This window comes from Cricetulus griseus, chromosome 3 (genome assembly GCF_003668045.3).
Source record: "Cricetulus griseus strain 17A/GY chromosome 3, alternate assembly CriGri-PICRH-1.0, whole genome shotgun sequence".
In the NCBI taxonomy this organism is placed as follows: Eukaryota; Metazoa; Chordata; class Mammalia; order Rodentia; family Cricetidae; genus Cricetulus; species Cricetulus griseus.
Window position 1 is genome coordinate 201,978,660 of NC_048596.1, and position 14,989 is coordinate 201,993,648.

At 44.4% G+C, this 14,989-nt stretch overlaps 1 protein-coding gene across 1 annotated transcript in view; it reads left to right on the top strand.

The window, feature by feature from the left end:
• The window catches only part of Disc1 (DISC1 scaffold protein), a 173,269-nt gene that overhangs the window by 137,398 nt on the left and 20,882 nt on the right, over nt 1-14,989 (top strand). The window contains exon 10 of the mRNA XM_035441703.1: nt 9,388-9,661. Within this exon, the coding sequence (XP_035297594.1) occupies nt 9,388-9,661 (274 nt within the window). The remainder of the gene's footprint in view (nt 1-9,387; nt 9,662-14,989) is intronic.

Below are 14,989 nucleotides of genomic sequence, written 5' to 3' on the forward strand. Positions count from 1 at the left end.
ACAGAAATTAATCCCCCTCCAGGAATCTCATACACATTCACTTAGAGCTTGCCTGCCGCTCAGCGGTCTGTCTCCTGTTCTCCCCATTAATAACTATAATCAAATATCCATGATCGGCTTCCACCAACCGGGTAATTGCTTCTGCTTCCTCATTTTCTGGGATGGGCGATGTGTTCGCAAGATGGGGCAGTTGTGTAACTGTTCTGTCCATGTGAACTCCGGAAGTCAGCCGTGCCCTGCAGCTGTGGATGTCAGCCCACTTGCTCTCTGTGGAGTGAAGGAAGGAAGTAATTTTATTGTGCTATTTTTAGACTTCAATTTAGATTTCAGCCGTTATGATACTGTGTGCCTGGATAGATAGAGATGTCTGCACACAATTCCTTGGTACACACTGTTCTGAGTCTGCCCTGGGCTCTGGCAGGTCCTAGATTTCTTCTTAGCCTGCAGCCTCAGCAGTGCCCTGTCACACTGGCCTCTTGTGCAGCTGAGACCTGCTGGGTCATAGGGTGATGGCGCCTTCTGCGTCTGCTGTGCTTGGCAATCTCTGACGCTTCCATTTGCCAGAGAAGGTTCCATCTACTCTTTTCTGTGCATGCATAATGGGTAGCCCACAATTCCAGGTAAATAGACTCAGTTTGTGGCCATCTTTGCAGTTGGAGACTATTTTCTAGAGGTGGTAGATGAAAGCTGCAACAAGAAAGTTGGTTTCCTAGCTCTCAAACCACCTTGAACATGAATAGAATTCCTAGTTTTTCAGGATTAGTGATGAGCTTGTCAGAAACACCAAGGGGTTGGGGGTGTGCCAGATGTACCCACCTGAGCCTGTTTGGTGTCATATGTATTGTGTTGGGCCAGTTCAGATCTCTTTGCATTTGAACTTTGTAGATATTGGGACACAGTGGTTATTGGCCCACGACTTACTTCTCACTGTCACAGTGTGTACCACAGAGCACCAACACTGATGTCATACACCACCACCTTCAACTAAACAGGTCCAAAAATTGGGTTTTAACGAGATTTCCCAAGTGAGTTAACAAAATGATCTGTGTGCAATCAACCCCCGTCCTCTTCTTCCTCTCCCTTTCTTCCTCTGCTTTCCCCTCCTTTTCCTCTCTGTCTTCCTCCTCTCCCTTCTCACCCTCTTCTTCCTCCCTCATCTACCTCCTCTTTCTCCTGCTCCTTCTCCTTCAAACTGCAAATCTTTTAAATAATCTGCTATGATCTAAATATCTATGTCCTGTCTCAATTAAAATGGCGATCCTTAATTCCCAGTGCAGAGGCCACCAGGGTGTGGCCCTCATCAATGATGATCAACATCAGCATCCTTATGAAAGCGGTCCTTGCTTCTCCCACCATGTGAGGGATGCAGCTAGATGGTGTCATCATGAGGAGTTGTTCCCTTACCAGATATTAGATTTTCTGGTACCTTGATCTTATGTATATTCAAGCTTCAATATTTACATGTATCCATATACATTCACATATATCTACATATGCCAGATAACTTGAAATTTGTGTTTGGTTCTTGAGCACCTGAGAAGCCAACTAGAATGGCCTGTTCCATGTTTACTCTGAGACTTTAATTTTTAATGTAGCCATTTTGTAACAGTTACTTAGCGGGAAGGCATCGCTCTGTTAACCTTTATTAGGACGGATATTTTTCCAGCTTCCCTGGGTGTTTGTTTAGTTCATTAGGGCGTTTCTGAGCACCTATGGTGAGTGACATCTTGCCAGTCTATATGCTTCCTGGGACTTAAAGGAGGGAGCATGAAATATTCAGGAGCCTCTTTAAATATGAAGAGGAAGGCATGTGTCTGGCCAATGGGATCAAATGGAATGTGGCTATGTTAAGAGTCCTGCCAGATGCCGTATGGTTCAGAAGAAGGTGGGTATTATTTGGTGTGGGATTTGGGAAGATATGGGTTCTGATATTGGCCTTAAAGAACTGGTTAGATTTTTAAAATAATAAAAACAATAGCAATAATAATAAAACCGGTAATAATAGAGTTATTGGATTCCATGGCTTGTGTGTGGAGGTCAGGACAGATTTTAAGAGTTACTTTTGTCCTTTCACTGTGAGTTACAGAGATCAGACTTGGATCATCCAGCTTGCACTAACAAGTCCTATTTTACTTGCTGACCAGTTATGTTTGGAATTTAACAATCAACAGTCTGAGAGAGTAAAAGGCACAAGAAATAGCCATCTGTCATTAGAAATCATACCTCTTTCCTGGAAGAGTGAAAGGGCCATCCTGATGGCATCCGAGGAACACATGGGCAGCTATATCGAAGAGCCCAGAGCAAGCAGAAACTCCCTTACTGACATGTCCACCGGCTTGTCTCCTGGGTGACCCTAGAGCCTGCCAAGTTTGTGACAAGCATCGTTACCTCTCACAAGCTGGTGGAATGGGAGTGACTGAAGGCTTTGGTTCATAACCTAAACCATATACTTAATACTTTCCCCTTGTAACTGTCAATCCAATTATTTCTCTGATGTTTTCTTTCCCACTTCACAGTGGTAAAACAGGACAAGTAAAAAACGCAAACACCTGTTGTCCTATGTAGCTTTAATTATCCCCTTAACACATCCTCAAGTCTAATGAGAAATTGCCCAAATCAGATTGGCTCATGGGCGTGCCTGTGAGGGATTGCTTCATTAATTGATGTATGAGGGTCCAGCCTAGTGTGGGCGGCACCATTCTCTAGGCAAATAAATGGCCCTAGGGCATATAAAAAGTTATCTGAACATAAATCTGGAAGAGAGCCATCAAGGAACCATTCTCCATGATCCCTGCTACATTTCCTTGTTTGAAGTAACACTGTATGAAATAGTAAGCAGGCCTGTCCTTGAGTTCCTGCCCAGACTTCCCTCAGTGATGGACTATTGTAGTGTGTTGTTTTACTCTTTTGGCTTTTTGAGGGGTTGACCACCCAGCATCCAAATAAATACACATGGAGGCTTATTCTTACAAATGCCCAGCCTTAGCTTGGGTTGTTTCTAGCCAGGTTTTCTTAATTTAACCCATATACCTTTTACCTCTGAGCCTTTTCCTTTTCTTACTTCTGTAATCTTACTTTCACTCTTACTCTGTGGTTGTCTGGGTGGCTGGCCTCTGGTGTCCTCTTCTCCTTGTTCTATCTTCCTCCCTTTTCTCATTTCTCCTTTATTTGTACTCTGCTTGCTGACCCCACCTGTCCTTGCTGCTATCTTGGCCATTCAGCTCTTTATTAGGACCACTAGGTGTTTTAGACAGGCAAAGAATCACTGCTTCAAAGAGTTAAACAAATGCAGCATAAACAAAAGTCACACACCTTAAAATAACATTCTACCCCAGACTGTGAATGTAAGCCAAATAAATACTTTCCTCCCATAAGTTGCTTTTGCTCAGTGTTTTATCACAACAACAGAAAGGGTAGTAGGACACCTGTTTCTGTGATTTGTTGATCATCTGCAACTTTGGAAGTGCTTATGCAATCCATGGCTGGCTGGATTAACCATAAGAAAGGGAAGCTAGTCATGCTTATGTGTGATTTCTGAGACACCTAGACTCCTTCGCCTGCACAACAGAGCTCTGCTCCAACACAGCCACTTCATTTTGCTCTCAATTGGTGAGTCATGAATATGGGAATGTCTTAGTAAGTCAGACCCCCCCACACACACACACCTCCATGGAAGTGCCTTCCGATCTCATGCCAACATTAGCCATCAGCTGCGGTTCCAGGGCCATTGCCTTTGGTCTGTCCAGCCTGGTGACTACAGGATGGACAGCTGCCTTGCAGGGCAAGAGTCCAAGAAGAACTAGGTGGAAGCTGTATGACCTTCCTCTCTTGTCAGTTCTGAGCTTTGTTCCCACCAATCTGACATGTGCTCGATGGACAAGGTTAGCCCAGATGCCAGAGAGAGGATAAACACCAGACGTCTGATTGTAGGAATGGCAGAGTTCAAAGTATGTTTTGAAACCTCTATTTTGTAATCTAATTACTGCATTGTAAGGTGGTTTGGGGACTAAATGACAGAATGACATAATATACCTGTAGCACTATCCAGTAACTGCAGATATGAAGCTTAGTCTTGATTGTCAATTTGGTTGGATCTGAGAATTGATTAGGAGATTACACTACACCTCTGTGCTGTGGAATAATCCTTCTGTATACTATGTGAATATAATTTACTATGATTGGTTTAACAAACAAGCTGACTGGCCAGTAGCTGAACAGGATTAAGTTAGGCAGGAGAGCCAACTGAGAATCATGGGAGGAGAAAGGGCAGAGTCAGAAGAGTCACCAGCCAGAGGGAGAATGAATTGGACACAAAATGGGATAGAGGTAAAAGCCTGAGCCTTGGGGCAGCACATAGATTAATGGAAATGGGTTAACTTGTAAGAGCTAGTTAGTAACAAGCTTGAGCTATTGGCTGAGCATTTATAATTTATATTGTCTCTAAGTTAGTCACTTGGGAAGCGGCTGTCAGTCCTTTGGGAGCAGGTGGTCAGGACAGGAAAATCCTGCATACACCTCTGGGTGTATCTGTTAGGATGTTCTAGAGATGAATATAAGCAGTATCATCCCTTAGGCTGGGTACATGCTGGAAATCTCAGTACTGGAGAGGCAAAGAAGGGCAGATCCCTGAAATGTGCCAGCCAGTTGTCATAGCGGAAATGGTAAACTCCAGGTTCAGTAAGAGACTCTTAAAAAGCAAGGTTCATAGTGACTGAGAAAGGTACTGGAGGTTGACCTTTGGCCTCTACATTTGTGTACACATATGCACAAAATAAGTTTAAGTTTCTTCCTTAGAAAGTAAATGACAGGGACTAAAGAGATGGCTCAGTGATTTAGAGCACTGGATATGTTTACAGAGGACGCAGGATCAATCCCCAGCACCTACTAGGCAGTTCACAACTGTCTATAACTCTAGTCCAGGGGGTTGGATGTCCTTTTGTAACCATTGCTGACACCAGGCACACATGTGGCTCACAAATATATGTGTAGACAAAGCACCCATACACATAAAGTAAATTAAATTTTTAATTAATAAAAAATAAGTCAAAGAAGAAAACTTAAACATTTATAATAGCGTCATTTGCTCTCTATTGGAGATTAAGTTGCCCAGGAAATAGAAAGAATGCAGACGCACATATCAGTGGTTTCCATTGAGAGTTTAGAACCATCACCCTTTTCTCTGGGTTGATGTTTTCCTCCATTGTGGGTCTGTAAAATGACCTGATGATTTTCAAAGTTTCCAGAGAGCAAGACAAAATGCTCTGTTCCTTTAAATGAGAGCAAATCAGGAGACATGGGTAGGTGACAAGGGCTGAGATGACAGACATTTGTGTTAGAACTCAGGGTCCCCAGTTTGTTTTTGTTTGAGACAATATTTCACTCTAGCCCAGGGTAGCCCAGAAATCACTATGTAGTCAAGACTGGCATTGAACTTACTATAATCCTTCTGCCTCTACCTCACGAGTACTGGAGTTACACCAATGAGCCTCTATGTCCAGGCTGTTTCTATTTCTTCAGTAGAGAGGCTCACTACCTCCCCCGATCCCTGCATGCCAGCACCATCCCCAACAAAGCATGACCACCACACTCAGTCCTCCTGGGAGTATGACATGGTTGTGGTTGATTGATCTTTTACGCCTCCTTTAACTTTTGAAAAAGTAAGAGCAGTGCTGGGTCTCAGGTCTCTACCCGGAGCATATACTGAGATTCAAACCTCTAAGCTGCCTCATTATAGCTCAAAACATCAGCCCTGCTCTCACGAAGCCAAGTGGCTCTGAGTCATTCATTGGTAAAGCAATTTTTGTTAATGACCCAATTACTTTCCTGGGCAAGAAGAGCAGGCATTTCATTACTTACACACCAACCATGACTCTCTTTAGTACAAACACATGCAAGGAGCAGATGTCTCAGAAACTGATCACATGGCCCACAAAGAACACCGCCATCTTACACTCACATATTTGAATTGCCCAATGGCTTGTGCCTCTGAAATTAGCACCTAGACTTTGGCAAGTGTGTTCTAGAGCTAGCTCAGGACTAGTCCTACATTCACTCAGACAGGAGATACACCATATTTCATTAATCGTCGTGACATTCCAGGAATTAACATGTGGAAAGTTGGTGAGCCTTAAGAGATCTGCAGCTTGTCCCATGATTCCCACTGGCCATATCCCATAATTCCCACTGGCCCGTTTCCATGATTCCCACTGGCTCATAAGGCTCAGGAGCTACAGAGGAACTTTGACAGCTTTGGGCCTCAAACTGGAAAGCATACTAGTGAGTATCTTCAATTTAAAGAGGCAAGCAAGAGGGAAGACAGAGGCTCTACATTAGGTCTGCAGGGTGATAAAGTTGTAAGTTCTGGAAATCAGTCTCATACTAGCTTAAGAAATATTAAAGATCAGCAAGTCTGATAGCAAGTGCATAAGACTCTTAAAATAAATTTCCAGTTTTTGTATTTTTAAAGTATTTAATACTTGAAGATTTAAATGTTCATATATGGGTATGGTTAGAGAATTGCTCAGACAAAAATATAGTGTCTTTAAGTACCTAACTAAGAACATTAAGAGAGCAAGAAGAAAGGTCAGAAAGAGAAAAATGAGGCAGGAGTTCACGAGAAGTAATAAAAGGTAAGATAATAAATCCACAGAAAGGAGAAAGAAGAAGATATAAAGATTAGAACGAAAGCCAATGAGATCAAGAATAAAAATCAATACCAACGATTGATGAAGCAAGGGTGCTTCTAAACAACTAATAAAATAATGCCTTTGTTATTCTCCTATTGCTGTCAAAAGACACCATGAGCAAAGCAACTTACAGAAGAAAGACTTTATTGACTTACAGTTTCAGAGGGTGAGTCTGTGGCCAACCATGGCAGGGAGCATGGTGGCAGGCAGGCAGGCAGGCATGGCGCTGAAGGATAGCTGAGATCTTATATCTGATTCACAAGCAGGAGCGAGAGAGGGACTGAATGAGGGAGGGAGGGAGGGGAAAACAGAGAGTGAGTGCTAATTTGGAATGTCATGGGCTTTTGAAACCTCAAAGCCCACCCCTAGTGACACACTTCTTCTGACAAGGCCACACCTCTCAATTCTTCCCAGTTTCACCAACTGAGGACCAAACATTTCAACATATGAGCCTATTATGGGCCTTCTCATTCAAACCAACATAAATAGCAAACTTCCGGTGAGGCTTGGACAAAGTCAGAAGGCAAAAAATCCCACACAGGACAGAAAGGAGAGGTGTCTTCAAGAATAAATGATTTTTTTTTTTGCCGAGTGGTGGTGATGCATGCCTTTAATCCCAGCACTGGGGAGGCAGAGCAGGGTGGATCTCTGTGAGTTCAAGGCCAGCCTGGTCTAAAAAGTGAGTTCCAGGATAGCCAGAGCTGTTACACAGAGAAACCCTGTCTTGAAAAAACAAACAAAAAAGACTGAAGTTTTTGGTTTGATTTTGTTTTGTTTTAAATTATAAACAATGGGCTGAGAGGTGGTTCGGCAGGTCAAGATGCTTGCCTTGCAAGTCTGGCAACCTAAGTTTGATCTCTTGAACCCATGTTAGAGGTAGAGAATCAACTCCCAAATCATTCATTTCTTCTGACTTCCACACATATATCATGGCATGCATGTGACCACACCACACCACACCACACCACACCACACCACACACACACACACACACACACACACACACACACACACACACACACACACACATGCATACTTAATAAAAAATTTAAAAAGAAAAAGTATGACCAAGCATATAACACTACATTTCAATTTCATCTGAGAAAATGGGTCTAATTTCCATAGAGGATAGAAAATATAAAAATAGGCACAAACAAATGGAAAGCTTGCATTGGAGAGCTGGCTTAGCAATTAAGAGCTCTTGCTGTTCTTAGAGAGGACCAAGTTTGGTTCCTAGCACCCATGTCAGGAGGCTCACAACTGCCTGTAACTCCAGTTCCAGGGATCCAGTGCCCTATTCTGCCCTGTTCAGGCACCTGCACTCAAGCGCACATACACATATAATCACAATTAATCCTTAAAAAAATGGAAAGGTTGAATTGATGATCAAACTTACAGATATTGACTAGTAATTAAATGTCTCCATCAAGTGTCTTAGGAACAGAATGGAACCCAAGAAAGAAACAGGCAGGCAGTGGGCACATGAAGAGATGGTCTTGGGGAACCAGAAATGAGCCTTGTGGAGAAATGCAGATCCAGACCCCAAGGCACTACTTTATATCTATTGAATTGGCTAAAATTAGGAACCAGGGAGCTGACCAAAGCCAGGGTCACTAAGAATCATCCCACTGCAGATCCATCCTCCCTCCCACACGGGTGTAGCACAGAAAACTACCTTCTCTTCCTTTTTGTTACAGTGAATTAGCATGGTACACAGAGGAGCAGGCATTACCATGCCCTACTTGATGGATTTTCATGTTACACACACACTGGTGGGACCACCAGCACCAAGAGCCCCCAGTGCTCTCCTTGTTATGACTTCCTTCTCCAGAAGTTTTCTCCTATTTTGACTTCTGATGCCACAGATTTGGTTTGCACTGTGGGCATGTGCATGTGTGCATACACGCAAGTAGACAATAGGTATCTTGTTTCATTTCTCTCCACTTATTTTTGAGAAAGTGTCATTCACTGGACTTGGAGCTTGCTATTCCCATGAGATTTACTGCTCCACAATCTCCAGGGATCTTCCAGTATCCACCTCTCAGCCTTGTGGGGTGGGGGGGTGAGGGGTGGGGGTGGTTACAGGCACATGCTGGAGAGTGCTCAAAAACCCATCCTAGGTGTCCAGCTATGGGGTGGGGAGCTTCCTCCAAGCATAGGTTGTATAAGCTGAGTCAGAAGCACTGTGATTCTGTGAGGGGAGCAAGAGAGAGAGAGAGAGAGAGAGAGAGAGAGAGAGAGAGAGAGCTGCTGAGCAGAGTGGGATGGCCAGTGGCATTAGTTCCCTACTGGCCTGGGCCCTGTTATACATGTGTCAGTGGGTGAGGGTTTGCTAGTGGGATGACATTCCAGGTAGTAGAACAGCACCTGCAGACGCCTGCAATTAGGCAGATATGGGCAGGCTTGTTGACATAAGAGATCCAGCAGGAGTATAGGGCCAGATGTACTGGGTAACTGTTCTTGGAAGAGCAAATGGGATTCTGGGTGTCCTTGCTGACCAGACAGCTAAGAAGGACCCACGTGGATATCACTGTGACTAGAGACACACAGATTTTGGTCCCTCTATGTCTCCAGGTTGAAGTTTTGTCTCTATAAAATGATGTCATGGAGTGTAAGATGACCCCCTGATACTAACATACTGTCCATGGGTAGCATGAGCCATTGCTGGGCTAATTTCCATGCCTGCTTCCCTCTGTCTTAGCTGCAGGTGTCCACTGCTTGCAAGAGTGTGGAAAGCCGACTTGGAGGCTTGTCAGCTGCTGATGCAGAGTCTGCGGCTCCAGGAAGCAGGCATCAACCCACATGCAGAAGGTGAGAAGCAGATGGACAGCATAGGAGAGGCCACCTGGACAGCCACCCTGACTGCCCATCCCAGACCACACCCAGAAGAGGAGAAGACCCCCTTGCAGGTGCTCAATGCATGGAGCATTCACTCAACCCCCTTACCACACTGTGCTGGAGGCCAACAGAAAGAGGTTTGTCCTATGTATGCGTGACTTTTTCAGGGGTCCATGTGGCGATGAGAACAAACAGAACTGGAGGGGGGTTGCCATAGACCCTCACAAAGTTCCCAAAATTCATACAACTCTTGAATACGATAACAAAATAGTGTATAGCTTTTTGAAGCTTAAAACATAGACGAGCAAAGAGAAAAGCTTAGAACATTAGCTTTCTTTTTAATTCTAGTTTAGAGGGCCCCATTGTTCTAATTCATTCTAGAATAAGGAAGTTCATATAGAATCATATGTAGTATGCACTATGCATCTTATATAACATAGGTTGTTATACAGACTGTATATCATATATATTCAATTGTATTTCTAGAGCCTATAGATTATATCATTTATGAATTCAAACATTCTAATGTTTGAATTCTAATACATGGTGTCATTTTCACCAAAAACAGATCATGATGAATGTTTGTGGTTCATTTTTTTTCATGAAATCAAAGCAAAACAAAGAGCAGAGAGCCCTGTTGTTTGGCCTGATGTGTACATTTCCATTAGAACATGATATTACTTAATTTTTAAAATCAGGGCCTGACCCTGACAAGTGGAGAAAGCTCCCTCACCCCACTTTCCCAGCTTTCCATTCTGCTCCTGCCTGAAGTCCAGAGGGGTTCCTTGGGTACATGTCTTCCCTCTGAGGCTTCCAAGTTCCTTATTTGGTGGTTTCTGGGTATTCCGTCAGGTCCCATATGTTCTGTAAGGGAAGAAGTTGGCTATAGCTGCTGCCTGACTCATGCCCTCACCTTGACTTTTCAAATCCCATTGCACCCCTTCCTTTGTCTTTGCCAAAATTCAATGAGATGGGAGAGTGGGTGGGGAAAGCACCCTAGCCAACCTGCAGGGTCTCCTGCTCCTGATTAGGACTAGAGTCGTGACATTACAGACCCTGTGCCCTGTGTTCAGCATAACAACCGGTCACTGTGTCTGTGCTGTCTGAGGACTGGCTGTGCTTGTATTTGAACACATGTCCCCATGGGAAGATGAGTAGTATCATAGTCTCTCTGGGTCCCTGCTAGCCTCGGCTGGGTAGGCTTTAAGGAGAACTCCTTCAATACCCAATATTCTCTCTGGAATTGCAACATAGTTTCCCAAATACTTAACAGCTTCTCATGGAGCCAACATTTTACTGGGAAGGTCATAGCAAACCCTGAGCCTATTTCAGGAGCCTGAAGCCAACAGAACATCTTAAAGGTGAGATGGCAGTATTTTGTTATATTTGTTTTACTTTAAAACACGTGTTGCTGCTAATCTCTGACCATGTCTAATTTATAAATCAGGCTTTGTCACAGATAGGTATACATATGAAAAATTGTTCTACTTAGGTTTGATGCTGTCTGTAGTCTTAGGTATGCACAGAGGGGTCCAGGAACATTGAACCGGCATTCTTTGAATTCACAAATACCATAGATCTTAAGATGATAGATATTTTTTGGGAAAGGCAAAAATGATGGGACTGGAGAGCAGGTCTCATTGCCTGGAAGCTGGGAAGAAAGAATCTGGGAGTAGTGACAGATGTGTTTTCTGTCTTGTGGTGGAACCACTATGTATATATATGTAGCCATCTGAATCATGGCTTTACAGTGGAAAAAATTGCACATAACTTTTCAGAACTGACTAAAAGCTTAATGCAATGTCTGCCTGCTTAAAACAGGGCTGTATATGAAACAGGGGGACTTACCTCAAGACTCTGAGAGCTCAGGGGAGGAGAGGGCTCAGCTTGGAGTTCAGGTTCCATTTCTGCTGCTGGGAGGCTGCATCTTCTCATCCACTGACTCAACACCAGCAACAACGTGGGCTGGAGGGATGGTTCAATGGGTAGAGTGTTTGCTGTGTAAGCATGAGAACTTGAGTTAAATTCCCAGCACCCACATAAAAGGCTGGGCAAGGTAGTATAAGCTTATAAGCCCAGCACCATGGATGTAGACACAGGAGTATCACTGACTTTGCCAGCCTGCCAAATTGGTGAACCTCAGTGCAGTAAGAGACCCTGTCTCAAAAAAACAAGGACTGACATCTGAAGTTGGCTTCTGGACTCCATATGCACATACACACACAAGAATAGTCTCCCTGTGCAAACACAAATACCTGTGCACACCCTTGTCACCATGCATGCACATACAAACTCACACACACATACTTACCTACACAGACACATACAAAAGTAACAATGGCCGCAAAAATCAAGAGAGAATAATCAGAACTAAGTTTTTAGTGGCATTAATTACCCTTCCTGTTACCATGACCAAATGCCTGACAGAAACAAGAGAGGAGAGAATGTCTTTGGCTCACTATTTCAGAGACCTCAGCCTGTCATGGGAGGCATGTATGACCAGGGCAGGCTACATCACATTGGGCCATCTCTTTTGTCTTGTTAGTTGTAGTGCCTGTACACGTGGTAAAGCCTGGCTAGTGTTAATTTCTGTATCTCTGGTGTTCTGGAGGTCACAACACCTAAAACACCCTTTGATAATCTACTTTGCTGGCATTGTCAGGAGGAGAAAGTGAGCAGTGAATGAGAGAGATGCCTAAGGAGAGGCAGGCTATAAAGGGGAAAGCTTGCTTGTGTTTGCTGGGAGATTTTAGACCACTAAGCCTCAGAGGTGTGATACTTGGGGGTCTCCTGGTGAAGGTGGTTTTGTCTTCCTGTCTTGCTTTTCAGGGGCTATTGAAGTCTGGGGAGGGATGATGTGTTTATCTTGAGGCAAAATGTCCCTTTGCTTTGCAGCTCCAGGTGTATTTGGCTTTGCAAGGCGCTGCTGGGCCAGGCTACCCCCCCCCCCACACACACACTGGTTTTCCTATTGAAGCATGACACCCTGGGGGCAGGCAATTGCTTTTCAATCCAAATCTTCCATGACAAATCGAGGGCTTCTTACAGAGGTCCACAGGGAGATGGTTTCAAAGCCTTTCCTAAGCTTATCTGGCCTGCACAGTGATATGCATTTCGAAGACACATTGTTCAGGGAGTGCTTTGTCACTCTGGAACACCAGCCTTGTGGCTGAAGGTCCCCACCAGGCTACTCAATGCCATTGCCTTCATTCTGCAGCTGAGTCCATGAAGGCAAGGCCCTTTGCTTGAGGCTTTGTTCCAGAGGAAGTCAGCAACCCAACTAAGGGCTGCATGGGTGTGCCCAGATTGTAAGAGCCCCTTTCTTTCCGGTGTTCAGAGAGCTCCCTGCAGGGCCTTTAGCTGTGGTTGGTCCTGGTTTATAGTTGGTACCCACACTGCCCAGGAACCAGGCAGAAGCTGGGGAAATCAGCATGTCAGGTTCCTGTACTGAAGGGGTGCTGCCCACGCTGGCTCTTCTGACCCCAATACCTTTGGGATTCTTTCTTTCCTGACTGTATCCTGCCCCCTTAGGCTGCTTTCTGTTCTACTAATGAACTCCCCTCCTGCCTGGTTCCCTGGACAGCATAGCTGCCTTTGCTCTCCCTCCCAGCTGTGTCCTTTCCAAGCAATAAGCTGCCACCAAGTAAGCTAAATTAAGCTGGAGAGAAGCTGGCATCATGGAGGGATCCCATGCAGGACTTTAGGCTCTGGAAAGTTGCTACTGATTTCTGTAAACAAAGAAATCAACAATAAAGACAAAAGCAGACACTGTAGCTTTATTTTTTCTGAGTCTACATCCAGAATGTTAGGGGTGGGAAGATGAGGAACGCTTCCCCGGCCATCAAAGAATCATGGCCGACAGATTGACAAGGGGAAAAAGTGACAAATTTATTTAATCAAAGTTTTATGAGACACAGGAGCCTTTAGAAATAGCCCAGTGGCTCAGGGAAAGCTCTGTTTTGTTGTTTTTGTTTTTTTTGGGGGGGAGGGGCTTGCCAAGGTTTGAGGGAGAATAAGCAGTGTAAGAAATGTCCGTCTGAAGGTTCTTGTGTTAGGGCTTGACATCAGCTGGTGGCAATTTATTGAGAAGCTGAGGTAATTTTAGGAGGTGCAGCCTAGCACTAGGTAACTGGGAGGAGGTGAGGGTGACCTTTGAGGGTATGTCACCTCTGGTCCCTTCTTGTCTTGCTTTCTACTCCCTGACTATTGTGCTTTGAGTGTGAAATGTTCTCTATTGGCTGGTGGGTTTGAACATTTGATCCCTAGAGGGTGGCGCTGTTTGGGGGTGGGTTGGAACATTTAGGTAGGTGAGTCTCCTTGAGGTGTTGTACTTCCTGTTCCTGACCCTACTTCCTGCTCATTCTCTGCCAACTAGAGATGCAATGTGTCAGCTTCCCATCCCTTCCATCATGTCTTCCTCAGCCATGGTGAGTGGGTGACACCAACCCCTGGCTACAACCGTGGACTGTATAAGCAGAGAAAGGGAACTGAACCATAGGTACCATGCATTCATTGTTCTTTGCTTGCTGACTGTGGGTGTGATGTGACCACAGCCTCTGTGACTTCCACATCATAATGGACTATAACCTTGATGTAGGATGTAAAATAAACCCTTTCTCCCATTAGTTGCCTTTCTCTCATTTTTTTTCACAACAACAAACAAGAATGTAAGACACAATGCAAGAATGTGGAAAGGTTCTCTTCCCTGCAAACCCATGGCCATCAAGATCTATCCAAGCACTAGGAGACAAGCAGCCAGTATTGAATCCTCAAATTGATGAGCCTACTTAAACCCCTCATCTACTTACATGGTGTATGAGCAGCACTGAAAAGTCACAATACAGGACATTGATATGGGGAGTCAGTGGGTCATTGATGTGAATAGCCTTGGTTTTGTGCCTCTAAAAACTTTGGAACTAGTTTGCTGCATGAATGTGGAAGAGTTTGGAAGTGTGGGTTGGAGAAACTCTAGAATGCTGAAAGCAGAGCTGAAAAGCCAATGCTGGTAGAAGCTCAGAAAACTAGACCATACCTCTGTGTCTCAGGAGTTCATGTTACCTTCTGGAAAACCGATTGTCTGAACCCAGGAGCTAAGCCAAATCCTTTCTCTGTTGAGTTAACTATAACTGGTATTCTGAGCTCCCCAGTGTAGACAGATGCAGAGAACTAACTGTGCTTGCACCACAGGGTGGATTTAAGGAGAACTGCTGAGCAGGGATGTATCCATGCTGCCTGCTCTGATTCTCCTTGAACCATCTCCGTAGCATTCCTTCCCCTGTATGGGCCATGTCTACCTGCAACGAGCATCTTTTTCAGATACTGAAAACACACACATTGAGTTGCTGATCACTCAGTGTAGAATTAAGGTCTTTTGAGGGGTCTGCCAAGTAACTTTCAAGGGGCCCTTCCTACATAAGCCTTACCTACAAGCTGACACCCACAGTTTCCAATTGGATCATCTTTAA